General features: G+C 44.8%; 1 protein-coding gene across 1 annotated transcript in view; it reads left to right on the plus strand.

Moving 5' to 3' along the window:
- agbl4 (AGBL carboxypeptidase 4) overlaps positions 1 to 23,403 on the plus strand; it is a 440,437-nt gene that overhangs the window by 332,508 nt on the left and 84,526 nt on the right. Inside the window, exons 8-9 of the mRNA XM_055642477.1 lie at positions 4,151 to 4,265; positions 12,073 to 12,184. Coding sequence (XP_055498452.1) covers positions 4,151 to 4,265; positions 12,073 to 12,184 — 227 coding nt within the window. The remainder of the gene's footprint in view (positions 1 to 4,150; positions 4,266 to 12,072; positions 12,185 to 23,403) is intronic.

Consider the following 23,403-nt stretch of genomic DNA (forward strand, 5'->3'; position numbering starts at 1 on the left):
GGTTCCCGAAAATATTGGGGATCATAGTCCAGCCATTATTGGTTGTACCTAAGAGGAGAGATCTCGTAGTAAACCCAGTTTCAGGGAGCAACCATCCACTTTCTGACCGGATTAATTGTTGGTTTTGCAGATTCTGAGGAGGCCATTTCAAGACATTGGACTATCCAAACGAACTGTGGATGTTCATCACAAAGGCATGGAGGGACAGTACCAAAAAACAGTATGCCACTCATATTAAGAAGTGGGAAGCTTTCTGCCATGCAAACGATATAACATACAACACAGTTCGGATAACGGATGTCTTGGAGTTCCTATCAGCCCTGTACTATGACTATAAATTAAGTTATACCGCAATCAACAGTGCCAGATGTGCACTATCCTCCTATCTGACGCTGGAGGCAGGGCACGGGCCGATAGGAACGCACCCCTTCGTAATAAAATTCATGAAGAGAATTTACAATTCGATACCCCCAAGGCCTAGGTACACGGACACATGGGATGTGAGCATAGTACTGACCTTACTTCGTCAGTGGGGACAGCCAATGGCCTTATCTTTGTCAAAACTAACATTGAAAGTGGTTATGCTGATGGCGCTAATAACAGCCCAAAGAGTCCAGACACTACAAAAACTAAGACTGGACTACATGACCAGCAATACGAATAACATAACATTCGTTGTTAAGGACCTGATCAAACAGAGCAGGCCAGGAATGCCAGGGATGAAGATTCAGTTCCTGGCATATCCAGAGGACCAACGATTGTGTGTGGTAACACATTTACACCACTACCTGAGAGTCACGGAGAACCTCAGAGGCTCAGAACAATCGGTCCTCATCAGCCACAAGAAACCACACCGAAAGGTGTCAACACAAACTATCTCCAGATGTTTAAAGGAGGTAATGGTGGTAGCGGGAATAAATACTCATATCTTTAAATCTCACTCCACCAGGGCTGCATCTACGTCGGCAGCAAGAACGATGGACGTGCCCCTTGATGACATCCTAGCGGCTGCAGGATGGGTGAACGAAAGAACGTTCCAGCGGTTTTATAACAAACCCATTATCGGACCAGGGGTATTTGCTCATGCCATCTTAAGTTCTGTTACCTAGTTTTCCCACAGGTTCGGAGGGGAAGCTAATAAAACATTTATTTTCTTTATTTTAAAGCATCAGTGTCTTTACTAACTACGTTATGTCTGAATGCTTTAATAATACTCTCATCCATGGTCAATCTATTCAGTGTGTGACGCCTGGATTCGTAACCAGCGTGAAATCACAGAGCTTTGAAATCTTCACGTAGTCACTCACGTGACTCCGAAGTAAAATAGTAAGATTAAACGAGAACTTACCAGTTTGAAGTTTGATCTTGATTTTATAAGGAGTTACGATGAGCGATTACGTGCCCACCGCTCCCACCATCATATTATCAAGGTCATATGGAAGTTCTAGTTTTTCACAATCTTACTATTCTCAGGTCTTCTTTTTTATCTGTGATTTAACACCGCTGCTTTGAAGATTGACGCGCACGCAGACGGATGGCCCTTCTTCACGTAATCGCTCATCATAACTCCTCATAAAATCAAGATCAAACTTCAAACTGGTAAGTTCTTGTTTAATCTTACTATTAATTTCCATTAGAAATCTTATCAGAATTCAATCCACAGCCCCAGCACCGCTGCAAATCTTCTGGTTTGGGTGCTCTGAAATTACATTGACTTCTGAATTTATCGTCTTTTAGGTACGCTGATCAAACAGGTATATGGTTAGCTGATGTATCATGCAATTGTACTCCACTATCAATACAAAGTTAATTTATACTTCATTCAGTGCATGTAATTTTGCAAATTTATACTGTCAGTGTTAAAGCTCACAAAATTCCACTGTCAGTGTTAAAGCTCACACCCAAACCATTCAAAATGAGTAAAAGAGTGAATGGATTCAAGCTCCAGTTTACTGAAAGAGAATCTTTTATTATGGTCCTTGATTTTAACAAAGAACCAGGTCTTCAATATTTTGGTAAAAGGTTCTGTTGGCTTATAACAATGTAGTTCTTATATTAAGCTAAGTTAGTATAAAAAGGTTACAAAGTCAGTAGTAAAATAAGTATATTAAAGCTGAATGTTCTTGTTGGTGCAGCTAGATTGTGTGATGTTTGGTGGACTGTGTGGGTTGGGGGGAACCATTGCTCCTCCCGTGCAGCAGGTGGCGCTGCACAGGACAAAGGGAGATGTTTTGTATATAGTTATCTCTGTCTGTACACAGTGTGAGTGTGCAGTCAGATGTGTGGTTGCAACCATTTTTAGTTGTCTTGCTGCCAGCATTGAGCTTTAAAATCACATGCCTTTGCAATGGTGCAAAATTTGGCAAGAAATTTGGTGATCGATTGCCCTTCCTGTTGCACCATCCGGTAGAAATCAAGGCGAGCTGCAAGGAAATGTTGACTTTCTTCGAAATGCAGGTGCAAAGCCGTTGTGATTTCAGCAGATGAAACTTCTATTATTTCTTCTGTAAGTAAATTTTGAAGTAGTGCAAAAGTTTCTGGAGACATTGATAAACACAAGAGAGTCTTCTTCGTCAGGTCAGTCGTAATTGCCATACTTTCAAAATAAAACTCAGCGTGCATTAAATACGATGATTTGCCCCTCCCCAGGCCTGACGAAGTTCCGCCCGACGACCTCCCCGCCGATCTGCCTGTGGTCCCTCATCGATCGACACGTTACAATCGTGGTATTCTCCCAAGGCGACTTATTCAGGAATGGAAACTGGAAAGGGGGAGTGTGATGTTTGGGGGACCGTGTGGAGTGAGAGGACTCATTGCTCCTCTCGTGCAGCAGGTGGTGCTGCACAGGACAAAGGGAGATGTTTTGTATATAGTTATCTCTGGCTGTACACAGTGTGAGTGTACAGTCAGATCGTGTGGTTGCAGCCGTTTTTAGTTGTCTTGCTGCCAGCATTGAGTTAATGTAATAAAGACTTTTGTTGTACCTTGAAGACTCTCAAGTTTTATACAGACATAGAACAAGAACACAAAAGATTTATTTTCTGCATTGTGTGGACTATTTAACTTTAAACTGAATATTTATAAGCATTTCAAGAATTAGATTTAAAATCATATTTCCATTAATTGCTTTGAAGTTAAAATAATCTAATGAGAAGACAGCATCATCCAGCAAGACAGTTAAATACAAGTCAGGTTTTTGAAGTTGAAATAGAAAGATATTTTAGTAATGCTGTTCTAATCATCGGGGAAGATGAGAACTACATACACCACCATCACCGCTTGGAAATACTGGCAGTTTCACGTTCAACTGCTGACATTTTTCTCCTCAGCTGCTGCCTGACCCAATAAGTTCCTCCAACAGTTTGATTTTTGCTCCAGATTCCAGCATCTGCAGCATTTGTCTGTCGATATTTATCTCCCAGGAATTAAATCTGCCCCGTCAACAAGTTTCAGTGAGCTCAGGATTTCTGTGTAAATGCAAAAGTCTTGAGTTTGCTGTCTGAGCTACGTCACGATTATCGTGACTGCGTTCTGCTACCTCAACTTTTCATAGATTCCATATGCATGATACAACCAGAAAATCTCTGCATGGAGTCTAACAAAAGAGCACACATTTGCTGGCTTCCCCAATACTTATTTGACATTGGATTCATGAGCTGATAAAGAAAGCTATAAGAGTAAGATAAGTTGAATTATCAAGTGTTTGTATTTGTTTTAATGATCGATCTGTGCAAGAGTGGTTTAACATTGCTTAATTTTTCATTTGAAAAACAATCTGTTGGTTAGGTGTTGAGTGAAATTTCCCATCTCTGCTGAATATTGATAGATTTTAATTTCCAGGCCAGTTACATTTTCAGTCAGCATATGTTGGCATTTCTAAAATCTAAAGTATTTTAAATCTTTTGTTACATGATTTTTTTTTAACTCAAGATCCTATTACATAGATATATTAGAAATTGAGCAACTCATAGTCTGTTTGCAATTAATTTCAGTCCAGGACTCTTTTAATTCTTACCTGAATAAAATTAAATGATTTTCTGGATTGTTCAATAATCTGGGAAATAAAATCTGATACCAGTAATCGTTGTGTAGTGAAAATGGCATACTGTAACAATATTTTGAAAACATCTTATTTCTTTGTCCCATCTAGGTTTTATTGATTTTCTTGTCAGTCAGCACTCTGTGGCCAAGATTTTGCGGGATGTTCTAGTCTTTAAAATAGTGCCTATGCTAAATCCTGATGGAGTTTTTTTAGGTAATTACAGGTGAGTAAAAATTATCACTGGTATATATAAAAACAATATGTCTTCCTTCAGTAGTACAGATAATCATCAGATAATCATCAGATCTGAAAGTTTAATTTTGATTCAGAGCGGAAATCATTCCGCACTTGCACAAGTTCTTGCATGAAAATAAGCTATCATACCACAAAATGACACTGAGGGAACAAAAAATAATATTATTGTTTTCATGCAATGTAATTGTTTCAGATGTCACACCAAACTGTAACTGTAACTGTACTTATTTAATCATGCTAGCAATGGTGTACAGGGTTCACAACTTGATAGGCTGATTTGCAACGATGCAGCATTCCAAAAAAGACAAATGAGCATCACAGTGAAGATGAGTGTAAATTTACATTGGCACGTTTGATGCTGATATTAACAAGAGTATTGGCCCAGTTTTGGTGTGAAATGATTGAACATATTATTTTCTCAGCAGCATTCTATATGGCTTTTCCAGAATGCTACAAAGTAATTTACCATCCAATTCATTCAAAGCATAATAATCACATACACAAAGTTATTAAAATAATATAAAATATAACATAAAACATCTGGACTGCACTGAATCTCTGCATGTCTTGACAACAATTGTTTAATATTGAGCCCAATTTGAAACATATTTCTCCCTTAAATATTGTTTTAGGATGCTAGATGAATGAGAACTGACAGGTTTAAATGTTCAATTGAATCATATTCTCATTCAAATGGATTCTTTAAAATTACAATTATGGTTGTTCTGTTTAATTATGATTTTAATCTTCTGTTTGTTGTGCGTTCATTCTTCATTTCTAAACCACATATTAAAATTTACTTTCCCCATTTGAAAGTGTTTATTGAATACAGCATAAATTTTAAACATGGATTGATTTGTCACTGTTACAGCCATTCTAACCAGCAGTTGACTACTCATGAGATTAGTATGGGATGGCAGAACTGACAGTATGATATTCCTCGTTCTTTGACGTAATTGGTAGCAGAAATATTCAATTCTGTGCCCTTGTTATGAATGCTATTATCAGCCTGCCGAGTTTAAATCTGGAGGCTGTCCCACACATTGACCTTTCTCTTGGATATCTTCTACATACTGTGAGGTATGTTTGATGTCAATATAATGTTGCATTACAAAATCATTGTAGAATTGTTTGGTTCCGATAAATGTTCCTGTGTGTGGTTGTAACTTGTAGGAGTAGGTCTTCGACATTTTGGGGTCTGGCAATAATAAATACTGCCTATAATTACATTCCAAATGGTTGGTACATTTTAAATTTTATGCAATATGAGAAAGCAATGAATATTTGCATTCATTCTCATCATAACAAGTCTTAAGAATTCATAATATTGGTTTGTGACTTCCAGGGAACAACCAGACATTGTAGACTCTAATACAGCTTTTATTTCACTAACTGAACATTTACCTTAATTATCCTATAATTGTTACAATTGGCATTTGAAAAGGTGTCCAATTTTAGAGACCATGCATTCTATCATTTATTTGTGGTGCTTAGGTCAACAGAGAACTTTAAAAGTATCATTTAATTTCCATTAATAGTTTGCATTTCAAGTCTATAAGTTGTTACTCCTTAAGAGAGTCTTGAATACAATGTTTTGACATTTTGTTAAATGTGCAAATTACAGTTTTAGGGCCAATTCTTGTTTCTAACAATCCTTCTAAAGTGTCTTGTGTTTGTGGATGAATAAATTATAGAGGAGCAGCTGGCAGAACCAAATCGCAAACACAAAAAAGTTGTTTGTCAGTGCAGTAACTGCAGCCTCTGTTGTTCCATTGACATTTAAATTAAAAAAAGTGTGAGCATAAAAGCTGAAGTGAAAGAAAAACTGAACATTTTCTTTTGAATTGTGTCTCAAACAATGTAGATTTAAATTGGCTTTAATGTTAATTTAAAATAGATTGTCCTTTAGTCGGTATCCAAATATTTTTTTAAACTCATTCTTCGTATCAAGTTGGCTGAATTTATTTTGTTTAATCCTAAATGTTTTGTGGTAACAAGTGATAAAAAAACAAAAGGAGCCAAAAAGACAACCTGTCAAATGATGATATTTGATATCAGTAACAAAAACAGACAATGAGGGCTACACTGAAGAATTAGTTTTTCTAACTCGGCAGGGGTTTTGATTTAATGTTATCTAAATTGCGAAGTTATAAAGCATCAAACAGCTAAATAATCTGCACCATTTGAAACTCGCTGCTTGCATTTCTCAATTCACAAACTCCTTAAAATGCACCTTTCCAAATTAATCATGGTAAACATATGGAATGAGAAATTTTCCAGCTCCAATTTAAATTGCGCCTTTTCTATATCTTTGATATCTGAGACAAATGAACAGAATAAAAATGATCAAAATCAAGTTGGACGTAAAGTAACAAAGGAGTAACTGTTGGAATCAAGATATAAAATAAAATAATGATGAAAATGGAAAAAAGATCAACTCCACCAGCATAACATTTAGAGAAAGGTCTGATCTATATTTAAATTGTTACGGTCTTTTTTTTTGGATAGCTACTGAAATATATTACAGTGTACAATAAGGAATCCCTTACAGATAAATTGTGAATAATAAATGCAAAGTACTTCTGCAAATAATCAATTAAAATATAATGTATTTATGAGCAGGAATGTAAAACTAAATATAATTTATATCTGTTCAAACATAGGGAGTTTAATCCTCCATTATAGACACAAGGAACTGCTGATATTTATTTATAAAAGAGACACCAAGAAACAGGCACCATACATTTTGTTTGGGTAGCTTACTACCTGGCGGTATGAACATTGAATTCTCCAATTTTAGGTAACCAACCTACAATCACCTCCCATCCTCCTACCCCCCTTTTCCCCCTTTCGTTCCTGTACCCCACCTGGAAGTGCACCCATTTCACTCTTTCCCTGCATACTGGAGCACTTAGTGAAAACCCATGCAGTCACAGGGAGACCCTAACCCCAATACAAATTCCGTGCAGACAGAACCCATAGTCAGGATCGAACCTGGGTCTCTGGCGTGTATGTCAGCAATAATGTTGCACTACTGTACTACACCAGAAGCTCTGAAAGCTCGTTTCTACTCATGGAATTTGTAGTCAGCTCTCCCCTCTGCAACTGGATCCTTGACTTCCTGACCAACAGACCACATCAGTGAGATAGGAAACAAATTTCAGCCTCTTCTATACTCCTTATACACTAATGACTATGCATCCAAATGCCAATCCAACTCAATTTACAAATTCTCCGATAATACCACCATAATGGGCCGGATATCAAATAATGGCGAGACGGAGTACAGAAAGGAGTTTGAGAACCACGGAAGCTGGATCCAAGACAACAACCTCTACCTCAATGTCAGCAAGACAAAGGAAATTGTGATCAACTTCAGGATGCGAAGTGGTACACACATCCTGATATGCATTGAGGGATTCAAAGTAGATATAGTTGAAAGCTTCAAGTCCTTAGGAATAAATATCACCAGAAATTTGTTCAGGACTAGTCCCATTGAACCGATGGCCAATAAAGCACACCAATGCCTCTACTTCCTTAAGAAATTTGGCATGTCCCCAAACAACTACAGATGCGCTGAAGAAAACATTTTATAGGGATGCATCACAGTATGGTTTGGGAACAGGCCCATCCAAGACCGTAAGAAATTGCAAAGTTGTGGATGTAGCCCAGACCATCACGCAAACCAACCTCCCTTCTATTGACTCCATCTACACTTCACACTGCCTCATCAATGTCACCACCATAATCACCCCCTCTTCTCCACTCTCGAATCAGGCAAGAGAAAATGTCAGGAACAGTTTCTTCCCAGCTGTTATCAGGCAATTGAACCATCCTATCACCAATTAAAGAGCAGTCCTAGTCCATATACCTCACTGGAGACCTTCTGAACTATCTTTAATTGATCTTTACTGGACTTTATCTTGCACTAAATGTTATTTCCTTTATCCTGTGTATACTGTGGACGGCTTGATTGTAATCATGTATAATATTTTTGTTGACTGGATAGCATGCAACATAAGGCTTTTTACTGTACCTTGGTGCAAGTGACAATTAAAAACTAAACTAAAGAATATTAGATATGGTGTTTCAAATAAAAAGCTAATGTACCTGAACGATAGGGAGCAGTGGGTGAGAAATGATAATTTATGTTTTTAACCTTTCATGAATACAACAGAATGTTGTCCATCGGTAAAAGAATACAATTCAAAAAGCTATTAATTCCCAATTAATGATGCGTAGTTAACTTTCAACCTGTCTACATTCATTTAAAAGTATGAGGCCAGAAATGTAATGTACATGATCAGAGAGGGAAGTTAATGAACCCTCCATGGAGACATGTAGGATGGAACTGTAAATGCTGGTTTAAACCAAACATTTTGAAGTGTTAAGACCAGAAACCATGGAGGATAGACACAAATAGCTGGACTAACTCAGTGGGTTAGAGAGCATCTCTGGAGAGAAGGAATGCGTGACGTTTTGGGTCAAGACCCTTCTTCAGGCTAGTTAAGGATAAGGGAAATTAGAGATTTAGACGACGATGTCGAGAGATAAAGAACAATGAATGAGAGCAGGAGGAATCACAGAGGGGGAGCAGCGAGACAGGATGTTGCAGAACTTTTGTTGGAAAGAAGAGGAGAACTTCTTCAAAGTAGACATACCTTGAGGAGATCTTCTGCCATTCTACTCTCATTGCACAACACCATATTTTTAAAATAAAATTCCATGATGTCCCTGGAAAATGTTAATGACATCATATATCATGGGAGTCACTTTTCAACAGAGACAGATAGCGATAATGAAATTCACCATTGCCTCAACTGCACCAGCAGAGCCTTTGGTCATTTATGGAGAACCATGTTTAAAGATCAAGATCTCAAGCTCAGCTCAAAACTTAGGTCAAAACAGCATAAGCAGCCCAGCTTTGAATTGAATTGAATTGAATTGAATTGAATTTCCTTTATTGTCATTCAGACCTTTCAGTCTGAACGAAATGTCGTGCCTGCAGTCATACATACAATAATACAATAATAGACAACAGAACAGACAGTAAACACAAATTAACATCCACCACAGTGAGTCCACCAAACACCTGCTCACTGTGATGGAGGCAAAAATCATCTTAGGGCTGCAGTCTCTTCCCTCCTCTTCTCCCTCTGCGCTGAGGCGATACGCCACCGGGCGATGGTAAATCAGTCCCGCGGCTCACCGAGCTCCGCGAACGGGCCGGTTCAAACACCGCGGCCCGGGATGGTCGAAGCTGCCGCCCTCCAGTCCAGCGGAGGCAGCTGTTCACGACGTCGTCCACTGGCCCGCGGCCGAACCCCGGACTCAGGCCGCCGCTGCCAGAACGCCGTCTCACCGGAGCACCGTTCCAGCCCCGAGCCAGGTCGCCCTCACGTGAGCGTCTCAGCCCCGCGCCAGGCCGCCCCCATGGGAGTGCCGTTTCCCTCAGGCTTGGCTGCCCTCACGGGAGCGCCTTTACCCTAGAGCTGTGCCGCCCCGACAGGAGCGCCGTTTCCCTCGAGCTGGGCCGCCCCGACGGGAACGCCATTTCCCTCGGGCTGGGCCGCCCTGACAGGAGCGCCATTTCCCTCGGGCTGGGCCGCCCCAATGGGAGCGCCGTTTCCCTCGGGCTGGGCCGCCCTCACGGGAGCGCCATTTCCCTCGGGCTGGGCCGCCCCGACAGGAGCGCCATTTCCCTCGGGCTGGGCCGCCCCGACGGGAGCGCCGTTACCCTTGGGCTGGGCCGCCCTCATTGGAGCGTCTCAGCCCCGCGCCAGGCCGCCCTCACGGGAGCGTAACAGCCCCTCACGGGAGCACCGTTCCAGCCCCGAGCCGGACCGCCCTCACGGGAGCGAGCCCAGGGCGAGTCTTGACAGGCTCTGCCTCCGGAGCCTCGAGGTCGCCAGCTCCGCCATTAGGCCTCAGTGCAGACGGAGGCATAGAAGGGGGATACGACAAAAAAGTCATTCCCCCGGAGAGACAGCAAGCACTGTTTCAACCCCCCACCCCTCCCCCCCCCCCCCCCCCCTTCCAGACCCACATAAACACAAGCTAAAAACCAAAAACTTAGCTACCCAAAACGAAAAAAAAAAAAAAAAAAAAAAAACAAACGGACTGCAAGCGAGCCGCAGCCGTTCAACAGCGCCGCGACTTCCGGACTTTAAAATCTGTATTCCTACACTGCACTAGAAGAACCCTCGGCCATTGATGGGGAAGAATGTTTGAAGATCACGATCTCAAATCCATCTCAGAACTTTGGTCAAATCAGCATTAGCAACCACAGCTTTAAAGTCCTTATTACACTCAGTCAGTTCTAATGGGCATGCTGCGTTCTCAAAGCCACCTTGAAAAAAATGAAACATCTCCATCAACTCATTGCTCAAAATGAAGAAGCACATATGGATGCAAGTGAAAACTTAAAGTACATTTGCCATGTGCATGCAAAACCCTCGTATAAAGGATGGAAAATGTGACTCATCTCTCAAAAAATCCACCCACCTGCCTCATCAAACACTTCCTGCCCCATCTGTGGCAGGGTCCTCTAGTCTCACATAGGCCCTATCAACTACCTCAGAACCCTGAGAACTAGACTGGAAGCAAACCTTGTGGGACTGCCTAAGTGCAATATCAAATGAAAATAGCAATGTAACATTAAAAACATATTTTAAATGCCTTTATTCAATGCAAGAAATATTAAAATGAATTGCATATACATAGATACAGGATTGACATGACTGACATTATAATAACATGACAGAAACATAGAAAAAGATATAGATGAAGCTGGGGCATTTCAAAATGTTTTCTGAAGATTGATTTATTAAACTGAGTGAGAGGACAGCATGATTCATAAGGAGTAACACAACAGCTTTAAAAATGTAAAAGAAAAGATGGCAGAACCAAATTAGTGTGAGATGCAAGTAATGTATGGCAACAAAAGCTTTACAGCCAAGCAATGAGGTGGCAGACGAATTCTAACTCGAATATAATGAAGGAACTGAATATCTTTTAAGATGGACCAAGGCAATGGAAGACAGGTTTTGCTACTTTATGGAGATGTAAAGTTCACAATATTCAGCCTCTGGACCAGTACCAGGGAGGCAATACAAAATCATCAAGAACAACGGAGACAATTTTTGCTATTTTTAGATACTCTGTGCTGCCTCCCACATTTCAGGCATGGTACTGCCCCAGGGCCTGGATCTTGTGGAATGAAATGCATCCCTCCCTTCCATGGCTTCAACTGAAGTCCTCGGGCACCTGAGGAGAATGATGCTCTCCCCCCTCATCTTCCCCCTCGTCTTCCTCATCATGCTGGAAGGCTTCAGGCCTGCAGCAAGCTCTCCTGCTGTTTCAATTGAACAGAATGCAAAAAAAGATAAGCAAAGTGTGAAACCCGGTCTTAAGTGGTACAAGCAGTAGAATCACATTTTGAACCTGACAGCATTGTCCACTAGACTCCGAGTGGTCCTGTGGGTTTTACATTATTAGTGCCCAGCGCCATTCCCCAGCATGGACAGTCAGAACCACTTCTGAATACAGGCTAAAAGAAAAGGAATAATACCACATATAAAAATGTGAGCAATAACAAAATTGCACATACACAACAAAATATATGGAAAATTATGTTATTTAAAATATTGTTCAGAGTTTAATTTGAGATGTTACACAACATATGGTGCTGTTGCTTACATAAACCAATCAATTACAGTTGGTACCATAAATGTAAAATTCTCCTCTAACAAAATCCTGTATTACTATATCTTTAGATGCTCTTTAATGGGATTTGATCTAAATCGACACTGGCAGGATCCCTCTGCTTGGGCTCACCCCACACTTTATGGAGTTAAGCAGCTGATTGTACAAATGTATGATAACCCGGTGAGTAATAATAATGAAAAGTTGGTGATAGTGTCATCTCGGCAGAATAGAAGATGTAATTTGTAGTTTGAATATAACATTCTGTAAATGGTTTTCAGATAACTGCTGCAGGCTTGCAAAAAGTCACATTCGTTTATTTAGAAAAACTTTTCTGATGTTTGTTCTTATGAAGAAAGAGTCTACAGTTTAATTTCCTTTTCCATTATCAAGCCCTGGAGAGTTGGAATGGGGCGTATATTGATTATTTGAATAATTGATCAATTTTGCAGATGAGTAAAATTGTGGCAGTGAATGAAGTTCTCCTATGTCCTGCAATTTAATGGAAATGGCTTTATATAAGTATGCATTTTCCAAAACCTAGCTGAATCCTGATCTTCTCCTTACCTGAAAGTGTATTCTTATTGCAGATTTTAATACAGGTCTCACTTTTCCATGTCCTCGAATTCAGTCTTTTAACCGCACTGAAGATGTTTAAGTTATAGGTAATGGTTAACAGTAATATAATATGATCAATATTTGATGAGATATAAACTCTCTCATAGTTGTTGCCACTGTCCCTGGTTCTTTACATTTCTAGTTTGTTTTGGCATCATATAGGAACTAAACTTAAATTTTATTCTCTTTTTAATTGAAATAATCATATTAAAATATTTTCATAATTATTTTCAATGCAATATGTTTAACATAATTATTTTCACAGAACTTTTTATATTGGATCTTACATTGTTATATAACATTAAGTAAAACCATGTGTAAAAAGGATCTGCAGATGCCGGTTTTGTAACGGGTATAGCTTGGACCCAATAGCAGCACAGACTCAGGCAGGTATAATTGGTAATGAACTTTATTACGATACTGTAACACAGAGTAGTAACACAGGAATGGGTACACCGTACTCACACAGAGGCTCAGGATTGAGCGAGGGTTCTGAAGAGGGGCAGACAGGAGACGTAGTCGGGATAGCGGAAGGTCCGGTAACCAGGAGATCCAACACACGATGCAAACAAACCAGCGAGGGACAGACGAAAGGAGAGTCGAAGCCAGGCAGGATGTCGAGGAGCCGTTGCAGGGATACACCAAACAGCCCAGGAGTGAGGCATTCAGAAACCAGGAGGTACGGGATGAAGGCCGTAGTCGGGGACAGAAGGCTGAGGTGATATCCGGGAAGACGACAGGACGGAATGGTCAGGGGCTGGGAGGTGAAGTGGACGAGAATGAGGAGAGGGCAGACTGTGACAGAACCCCCCCCTCAAGGGACGGCTCCTGACGTCCCAAAACAAAAAAAAACATAATAAAGAAAATAAACCCAATCCCACGCAGAGTTGGGTGGGAGGAGGGGGACCGGAGGAGGGCTAATATTCGTCCGAGACATCCATGTCCGCATACTCCTCCATGGCATCAGAGGAAAGCTCCGTCTCGTCGTCACTGGGCACCTCAGACGGAAGAGGGGACAGAGTCTCAGGGGCGGCGACCCCTCTAGGAGTGGCGGACTTGGACGGCTGGTCGGGATGACGCCGGTGAAACTCCCTGATGAGGGAGGTGTCCAGGATGTGTCGAGCAGGAACCCAGGACCTCTCCTCTGGACCGTAACCCTCCCAATCGACCAGGTATTGGAGACCCCACCCACGACGGCGGGAGCGCAGGAGGCGGTGCACCGTAAATGCGGGGCCTCCGTCGATGAGACGAGGAGGTGGAGGAGGAGGGACTGCGGGGACCAGGGAGCTCTCCCGGACTGGCTTTACTCTGGACACGTGGAACGTAGGATGGATCCGCATGGAACGAGGCAACTTGAGCCTCACAGCCGCTGGGTTGATGACCTTCTGGATCTCAAAGGGACCGATGAACTTGGGTGCCAACTTCTTGGACTCCACCCTCAAGGGAAGGTCCCGGGTCGACAGCCACACCTTCTGGCCCGCGAGGTAGGTGGGGGCCTGGGTGCGGTGACGGTTGGCAGCCGTGGCGTAACGGTCCACGGAGCAGAGAAGAGCCGCCCTGGCTTGGGTCCACGTCCTGCAGCAGCGACTAATGAAGGCCTGGACGGACGGGCAGGAAACCTCTTTCTCCAGCGCCGGGAACAGTGGAGGCTGGAACCCATAGGCACACTGGAAAGGGGAGAGCCCAGTGGCCGAGCTTGTCTGGGGATGAAATCCAGACGTCAGACTCACGGTGGCCCCCACAAGCGTGCAGAACTCCCTCCAGAACAGAGGCAAACTGGGGTCCCCGGTCGGAGACCACATCGACGGGGAGACCATGGAGCCTGAAGACGTGGAGTGACATAAGCTCGGCAGTTTCCTTGGCTGACGGAAGCTTGGGCAGGGGCACGAAGTGAGCCATCTTGCTAAATCTATCGACCACGGTCAGGATGGTGGTGTGACCACTGGATGGGGGCAGGCCGGTAACGAAGTCCAGGGAGATGTGGGACCATGGTCGATGGGGTACAGGCAGTGGAAGCAGATGACCCGCAGGAGCTTGGTGCGAGACCTTGTGCTGGTTGCAAACGGGACATGTGTTGACAAACTCCCGAGTGTCCTCCTCCAGCGATGCCCACCAGAACCTCCGTAGCACCATCTCCTTGGTCCGCTGAATGCTGGGATGACAGGTGAGTCGAGAGCTGTGGGCCCACTGAAGGACGTCGGACCGCAGGGCAGAAACCACAAACAGGCGATCAGGAGGGCATGCGCTGGGTCCCGGCTGGTTCTCCAAGGCCGCCTTGACCTTCTCCTCCACTTCCCAGGTGAGGGAGGCAACTCTGTGCGAGGACGGGAGGATGGTCTTGGGGCCAGAGGCAGGCTCCTCCATCGCCAAGAACTGCCGCGAGAGGGCATCGAGCTTCACGTTGCGGGACCCAGGTCGGTAGGAGAGGGAGAAGTTGAAGCGGGTGAGGAAGAGAGACCAACGGGCCTGACGAGAGTTGAGCCTCTTGGCTGATTGGAGGTATTCAAGGTTCTTGTGGTCAGTCCAAACTAAGAAAGGCTGCTCGGTTCCCTCCAACCAGTGACGCCATTCCTCCAACGCCAACTTAACCGCCAACAGTTCTCGGTTGCCAATGTCATAATTCCTCTCAGCAGGGGTCAGGCGTCGGGAGAAGAAGGCGCATTGATGGAGCTTCTGGTCCCCGGCAGCCCGCTGAGACAGAACAGCTCCCACCCCCACGTCGGAGGCGTCCACCTCCACCACGAACTGTCTCTCTGAGTCTGGAACTTGAAGGATAGGGGCCGATGTAAACCGTGTCTTGAGTGTCTGAAAAGCTTCGTCGGCCGCGGCAGACCACTGGAATGGAACCTTGGAGGAGGCGAGTGCCGTGAGGGGTGCGGCCACAGTACTGTAGCCACGGATGAACCATCGGTAAAAATTGGCGAACCCCAGGAACCTTTGGAGCTGCTTGCGGGAGTCAGGAACAGGCCAGATGGTGACAGCAGAGACCTTGGCGGGGTCCATCTTGATGTTCCCTTGGCCAACAATGTATCCTAGGAAGGAGACTGACGGGGAGTGAAACTCGCACTTCTCAGCTTTAAGGAGCCGATGTAGAACTGCCTGGACGTGGTGTATGTGTTCCTCCTTGGTCCGTGAAAAGATGATGATGTCATCAAGATAGACGAACACGTACTTGTTCAACATGTCTCTGAGAACATCATTGACCAAAGCCTGGAAGACGGCCGGGGCGTTGGTGAGGCCAAAGGGCATCACCCGGTATTCATAATGTCCCGTGGGAGTGTTGAAGGCGGTCTTCCACTCATCTCCCTCTTTGATGCAGACCAAGTGGTAGGCGTTGCGTAGATCCAACTTTGAAAAGATGGTGGCCCCCTCCAGGAGCTCGAAAGCAGAGGAGATGAGTGGGAGAGGATAGCGATTCTTCACCGTGATGCCGTTGAGCCCCCGGTAATCTATGCAGGAACGCAGAGATTTGTCCTTCTTCTCCACGAAGAAGAACCCAGCCCCAGCAGGAGACGAGGAGGGACAGATGAGACCAGCAGCCAAGGAGTCGTTTATGTATTTCTCCATGGCGCCTCTCTCAGGGGCGGACAGGGAGTAAAGGCGACCCCTAGGAGGAGCGGAACCAGGCAGGAGGTCTATGGCACAGTCGTAGGGCTGATGAGGAGGAAGGGATGTGGCCCTAGACTTGCTAAAAACCTCCCCAAAGTCATGGTACTCGGCTGGGACCCCCGTCAGATCTGGAGCAGAACTGGAGCAGGTGGCCAGTTGAGGAGCTGAGGCTTGCTTCAGGCAGACTTGGTGGCAGGAAGGGCTCCAACCCAAGATGATCCCTGTCCTCCAGTCGATTTTGGGGTTGTGTTGTCGAAGCCAGGGGTAACCCAGGATGAGGGGAAGACGGGGAGACTGCAGGATGTGTAACTGGATGGTCTCATGGTGATTACCAGACAGAAGCATGCGCACTGGGACCGTCTGGTGAGAAACAGTCCCCAGGAGATGGCCGTCGAGGGCGTTGGCGGGAACAGGTTTAGGCAGGGGAACACAACTGATACTTAGCTGACGGGCTAGATCCATGTCCATAAGATTAATGTCACAACCGGAGTCTATGAAGGTGGCGAGGGTGTGAGAACCATCAGACAACAGCAGACGGGCATGACAAAGAGGGCGTCGGGCAGAGGAAAGTTCAGAGGTTCAACTCACCAGTAATTCCTCCGCTACTGGCGAGTCTGGCCTTTTACTGGACACTTGGAGATGTAATGACCCGCCAGGCCACAGTAGAGACAGAGGTTCCCCCGACGCCGACGTTCCCGTTCCTCAGGGGTGAGACTGGTGCGACCCACCTGCATGGGTTCGGGTTGCCTCGACGGTTGCCCCGACGAGGGTAGTCCAGTCTCCGGAGGAAAACGAGCTTGGGTGGATAGCTGGTGGACCGCCTGTCCCTGTCGCCTCTCCCGACGTCTCGCCAGGATGCGTCGGTCCAGATGGGTCGTTAGCTCGATAAGCCCATCCAGAGAAGAAGGAAGGTCGTGGGACACCAACTCATCCTTGATATAGTCATTCAAGCCCAGCAAGAAAGTGTCACACTGGAACGGGGCGTTCCAATCATTCTGACGGGCCCTGGTGCGAAAGTCGATGGTGAAGTCAGCGACGCTCTGGTTCCCCTGGCTCAACCCCAGCAGACCTCCCGCAGCGTCCGGACCCATCGAAACCTCACCAAACACCTTGCGAAGCTCCGCGGCGAAGGCCTGGAAAGAGGAGCAAACCGGCGTGCGTCGCTTCCATTCAGCCGTTCCCCACAGCCGAGCTCTGCCGTCAGGTGATTAATGGTAAACGCCACTCTCGCCGCTTCCTGGGCGAAGGTGTAGGGCTGTAGGGCGAAGAGAATGGAACAGTTCGTGATGAATGGGTTGCAGCCCTCCGGGTCTCCAGCGTAGCGCTCCGGGGTTCCCACCCGGGGCTCAGGTGATGGTCCTGGCGGACCGGGAGCTGGTGCTGTCGGAGCCGGAGGCGAAGCATGGGGTGTAGCCTGGGCGAGGGTGGTCATCAGCTGTTGGACCTGGGTGGCTAGTGCAACCAATGCTTGCTCTTGGTTTGACACAGCCTGTCGAACCTCGGAGTTGGAGGCAGTGAGCATAGCTTCATGCTGCAGGAGCGTGTGCTCAATCCTCTCGAAGCGGTTTGACGGAGACGTTGTGTGCGCTGAGTCCATTGTTGGCCAGATTGTACTGTAACGGGCATAGCTTGGACCCAATAGCATCACAGAATCAGGCAGGTATAATTGATCATGAACTTTATTACGATACTGTAACACAGAGTAGTAACACAGGAATGGGTACACCGTACTCACACAGAGGCTCAGGATTAAGCAAGGGTTCCGAAGAGGGGCAGGCAGGAGACGTGGTCGGGGTAGCAGAAGGTCTGGTAACCAGGAGATCCAACACATGATGCAAACAAACCAGCAAGGGACAGACGAAAGGAGAGTCGAAGCCAGGCAGGAAGTCGAGGAACCGTTGCAGGGATACACCAAACAGCTGAGGAGAGAGGCAGACAGAAACCAGGAGGTACGGGACGAAGGCCGTGGTCGGGGACAGAAGGCTGAGGTGATATCCGGGAAGACGACAGTACGGAATGGTCAGGGGCAGGCAGGTTCGAATCCGTGTAGGCAGTCGGGAAATCACTGGAGAGTCTTGCATGGATGCTGAGAACAATCTGGCACTGTGTGAACGGTGAGGAGAGTCTATATACTGGGTTAATAGGTGATCAGAGGCAACTGAGTGAGGAGAGTTGGGCTGATGAGAGGGGCGTGGCAGGCAGGCAGGTGAGGAGAAGGAGGGACCGGTGGAAAAGCACTGGGAGGTGAAGTGGATGAGAATGAAGAGAGGGCAGACTGTGACAGGTTTACACCAAAAAATGACACAAAATGTTGGTGTAACTCAGCGTGACAGGCAGCATCTCTGGAGAGAAAGAATGGGTAATGATTCAAGTTGAGACCCTTCTTCAGACAATTCAGAAAATTATGAAGCAGCGTTTCGACCTGAAATGTCACCCATTCCTTCTCTCCAGAGCTGCTGCCTGTCCCACTGAGGTACTCCAGCATTTAGTGTCTATCAAGCAGAATAGATTAGCGGGTTTATGACCTTTAACTATCAGAGTTCACATTCACATGTCAATCTATGTTCTTAACTGAGTTCCAAAATACTTGATTGATGTTTAATGCACATTATTTGTATAATTGTTAATGCTATTTTTTGTTCATATGTAAATTCCATTGAAAAAGTGTGGTGATTCATTTCCTGAACCTGGTGCAGTCTGTGAGGTGAAGATACCTTCGCAACTTTAAAACGCAGGGAATTCCAGGATGTTGACACAATGATGCTGCCGAGACGGCAATACATTTCCATGTGAGACTCGCATGTAATTCCCAGAAGGATTTTCAGATGGGTTTATTCATAAGCATTTACTGGCAATGCCCTTCTAGGCAGTAGGGTTTGGGATTTACTATCAAAGTAGACTTGACTGCTTGAGTGTACTTTGTGGAAGGTGTAACTTGCAACCATGGTAGTGCGGAAAAGGTTAATGTTCTGATCAAATGACAAACAAAATTGGTTTCTTTGTTCGTGATGTTGTCGTGCTTCTGAAGTATTTAGTTTAGTTTATGTTTAGTTTAGAGACACAGCGCGGAAACAGGCCCTTCGGCCCACTGAGCCCGTACCGACCACGATCTCTGCACATTAAAATTATCCTACACACACTAAGGACAATTTATATTTATACCAAGTCCATTAACCTGCAAACCTATACACCTTTTTAGTGTGGGAGGAAACCGAAGATTTCAGAGAAAACCCACGCGGTCACGGGGGGAACGTACAAACTCTACCCGTTGTAGGGAACGTACTTGGGACTTTGACGCTGAAAGTGCTGTAAAGCAGCAACTCTACCGCTGCGCCACCTTGCTGCCCCCTGTGCCACCGTGCAGCCTCATGCACCACTGTGCTGCCCCTTGTGCCACAGTGCCCACCCGTATTGTTGTGAGAATGCTTGGCTCGTGAAAATGTAATGTAGAAGGTTTTTGGGAGGTAGGAAGTGAGTCACCAGTTGGCAAAATGATATAATCTGGCATGTTGTTGCATTTATGGTTTTAATGCTGTTGTTTAGCTTCAAATACTGGTTGGTGGCAACCCTCAGGGACTATGCTTAGGTTCTCTCGTTGAACGTGTCCATTTCCTACTTCTTAACTGGTGAAAATGTTACTTGTCAGTTGACAACCTAGGCTTCGACCTTGGCTAGATTTTGCTATAAATCAGTAGTAAATCACTATTTCACCATATATTGTACAGTTCTAATACATTCTAAATCCAATTTGGTGTTTACATGCTACTTCCAGTAATACCTTTTCTGATATCTTGTCAGGAAAGGAATGCAATGACACTTAAAATCAATCCATTCCATCTTACTGAGGCTTTCCTCAGATGTAAATGTATCTTCATGGCACATAGTATTTCATGCTCTATTGCACACTTGATCCCATGCATATTCTGCTCAATTTAAAGCTGATCATTTATTCTTTTCATAGAATTATAAGGCAATAGGATTTTTATTAATTTATTTGCAAAACATTGCATTGGAATATTGGACATGGTGGGTGATAGTGGTTAAGTTACAAGTTGAGCAACCCAAATGCCCAGACTCCAGTGATGTACGTTCAAACCCCATCATGACAACTGTTATTAATCCAGAATTTAAAAAAAAACTTAGTAATGATAATGACCAAATGACTAGATTGTCATAAATATTTAATTCACTAATATCTTTCAGATGAGGAAATCTGCCATCCTCATCCAGTCCGATTTACTTCTGACTCCAGGCCTACAACAAGGTTGTCTCTTAACCTCATTCTGAAATGTATAAAAAATTAAAAACTCAGGAGGCACTGGGAGCAGATTTCCCTTTGGGGGCATCCAATTCATGTCTTCTTGCTGATGTTATCAATATTTTTCCTTGTTTTACTGGCACTTAAAAACTATGGTCATAACTTTCATATCATTGGTATAATTAGAGTAAAGTTGTGATGAGCATCACATACAGTGCATTCAGAAAGTATTCAGACCCCTTCACTTTTTCGACATTTTGTTACATTTCAGCCTTATTCTAAAATGGATTAAATTCTTTTTTTTTAATCATCAATCTACACACAATACCTCAGAATATAAAAGTGAAATCACGTGTTTAGAAATTTTTGCAATTAAAAAGAAATAACATAGAAAATAGGTGCAGGTGTAGCCAATTCGACCCTTCGAGCCTGAACCGCCATTCAATATCATCATGGCTGATCATCCAACTCAGTATCCTGTACCTGCCTTCTATCCATACCCCCTGATCCCTTTAGCCACAAGGGCCACATCTAACTCCCTCTTAAATATAGCAAATGAACTGGCCTCAACCACCTTCTCTGGCAGAGAATTCCAGAGATTCACCACTCTCTGTGTGAAAAATGTTTTCCTCATCTCGGTCCTAAAAGATTTCCCTCTTATCCTTAAACTGTGACTACTTGTTCTGGACTTCCCCAACATCAGGGACAATCTTCCTGCATCTAGCCTGTCCAACCCCTTAAGAATTTTGTAAGTTTCTATAAGATCCCCCGTCAATCTTCTAAATTCTAGCGAGTACAAGCCGAGTCTATCCAGTCTTTCTTCAAGTCAAGAGTCAAGAGTCAATTTAATTGTCATTTGGACCCCTGGAGGTCCAAACGAAATGCCGTTTCTGCAGCCATACATTACACACAAATAGACCCCAGACACAACATAATTACATTTTACATAAACATCCATCACATTGCTGTGATGGAAGGCCAAAAAAACTTATCTCTCCACTGCACTCTCCCCCCCCCCCCCCCGATGTCAGAGTCAAAGTCAAAGCCCCCGCTGGCGATGGCGATTGTCCCGTGGCCATTAAAGCCACGCCGGGTGGTGCGAGGTCGCACACCGGGTCTAGGTGTTGGAGCCCCCGGTGTGCGCTCGCAGAGTCCCGCGGCCATTCCAGCCGCGCGGGGCAGTGATGTAGGCCCCGCTCCAGGAGCTCTTCAACCCCGCAACACGGGCGGGAGAATTCGCTGTTGCAGGAGCCCCGAAAAGCGGTCTCCCTCCAGGGATCCGCGGGCTCCCGGTGCCGCCGTCCGCAGACCCACAGTAGCAGCCTCCGACTCAGCAGCAGCAGCGGCATCGGCAGCAGCAGCAGCAGCAGCGGCAGCTGCAGCAGCAGCGCTCCTCCACCGCTCCACCCGCTCCGGTCTCGGCCAGCTCCGCGACGGCAACGGTGAGTCGGCACCAGAGTCCCCGGCTTCTTCCCGTTGGAGGCCGCTCCTCGTTGCGGCCTCAACGACACCTGAGACCCGACGAGAAAAGGTCGGGTCTCCAGTGCAGGGAGAGATTCAAAAGTTTCCCCCCCTCTCCCACCCCCCCCACACACACCCCAACATAAAATAACAAAAACTACATAAAAACACAGACAAAAAATAATAAAAACGCGGACAGGCTGCAGAGGCCGCTGCTGGCCAGAGCCGCGCCGCCTACCGGAAAAGTTCATATAAGTTTGGTTAAGAAGGTTCAACTGTTGGGTATAAATGCAGGAATAGCAAGATGGATTCAACAGTGGCTGAATGGGAGAAGCCAGAGGGTAATGGTGGATGGCTGTTTATCGGGTTGGAGGCAGGTGACTAGTGGGGTGCCTCAGGGATCTGTGTTGGGTCCTTTGTTGTTTGTCATGTACATCAATGATCTGGATGAAGGTGTGGTAAATTGGATTAGTAAGTATGCAGATGATACCAAGATAGGGGGTGTTGTGGATAATGAAGAGGATTTCCAAAGTCTACAAAGTGATTTAGGCCATTTGGAAAAATGGGCTGAAAGATGGCAGATGGAGTTTAATGCTGATAAATGTGAGGTGCTACACCTTGGCAGGACAAATCAAAATAGGACGTACATGGTAAATGGTAGGGAATTGAAGAATACAGTTGAACAGAGGGATCTGGGTATAACCATGCATAGTTCCTTGAAGGTGGAATCTCATATAGATAGGGTGGTAAAGAAAGCTTTTGGTATGCTAGCCTTTATAAATCAGAGCATTGAGTATAGAAGCTGGGATGTAATGTTAAAATTGTACAAGGCATTGGTGAGACCAAATCTGGAGTATGGTGTACAATTTTGGTCGCCCAATTATAGGAAGGATGTCAACAAAATAGAGAGAGTACAGAGGAGATTTACTAGAATGTTGCCTGGGTTTCAACAACTAAGTTACAGAGATAGGTTGAATAAGTTAGGTCTTTATTCTCTGGAGCGCAGAAGGTTAAGGGGGGACCTGATAGAGGTCTTTAAAATGATGAGAGGGATAGACAGAGTTGATGTGGACAAGCTTTTCCCTTTGAGAATAGGGAAGATTCAAACAAGAGGACATTATTTCAGAATTAAGGGACAGAAGTTTAGGGGTAATATGAGGGGGAACGTCTTTACGCAGAGAGTGGTGGCGGTGTGGAATGAGCTCCCAGTGGAAGTGGTGGAGGCAGGTTCATTGGTATCATTTAAAAATAAATTGGATAGGCATATGGATGAGAAGGGAATGGAGGGTTATGGTATGAGTGCAGGCAGGTGGGACTAAGGGGAAAAAAAAAAAAAAAAAAAATTTGTTCGGCATGGACTTGTAGGGCCGAGATGGCCTGTTTCCGTGTTGTAATTGTTATATGGTTATATGGTTATATAATAATAATAATAATAATAAATGTTATTTATGGGCGC

This window comes from Leucoraja erinacea, chromosome 10, assembly GCF_028641065.1.
Source record: "Leucoraja erinacea ecotype New England chromosome 10, Leri_hhj_1, whole genome shotgun sequence".
NCBI classification, from domain to species: domain Eukaryota; kingdom Metazoa; phylum Chordata; class Chondrichthyes; order Rajiformes; family Rajidae; genus Leucoraja; species Leucoraja erinaceus.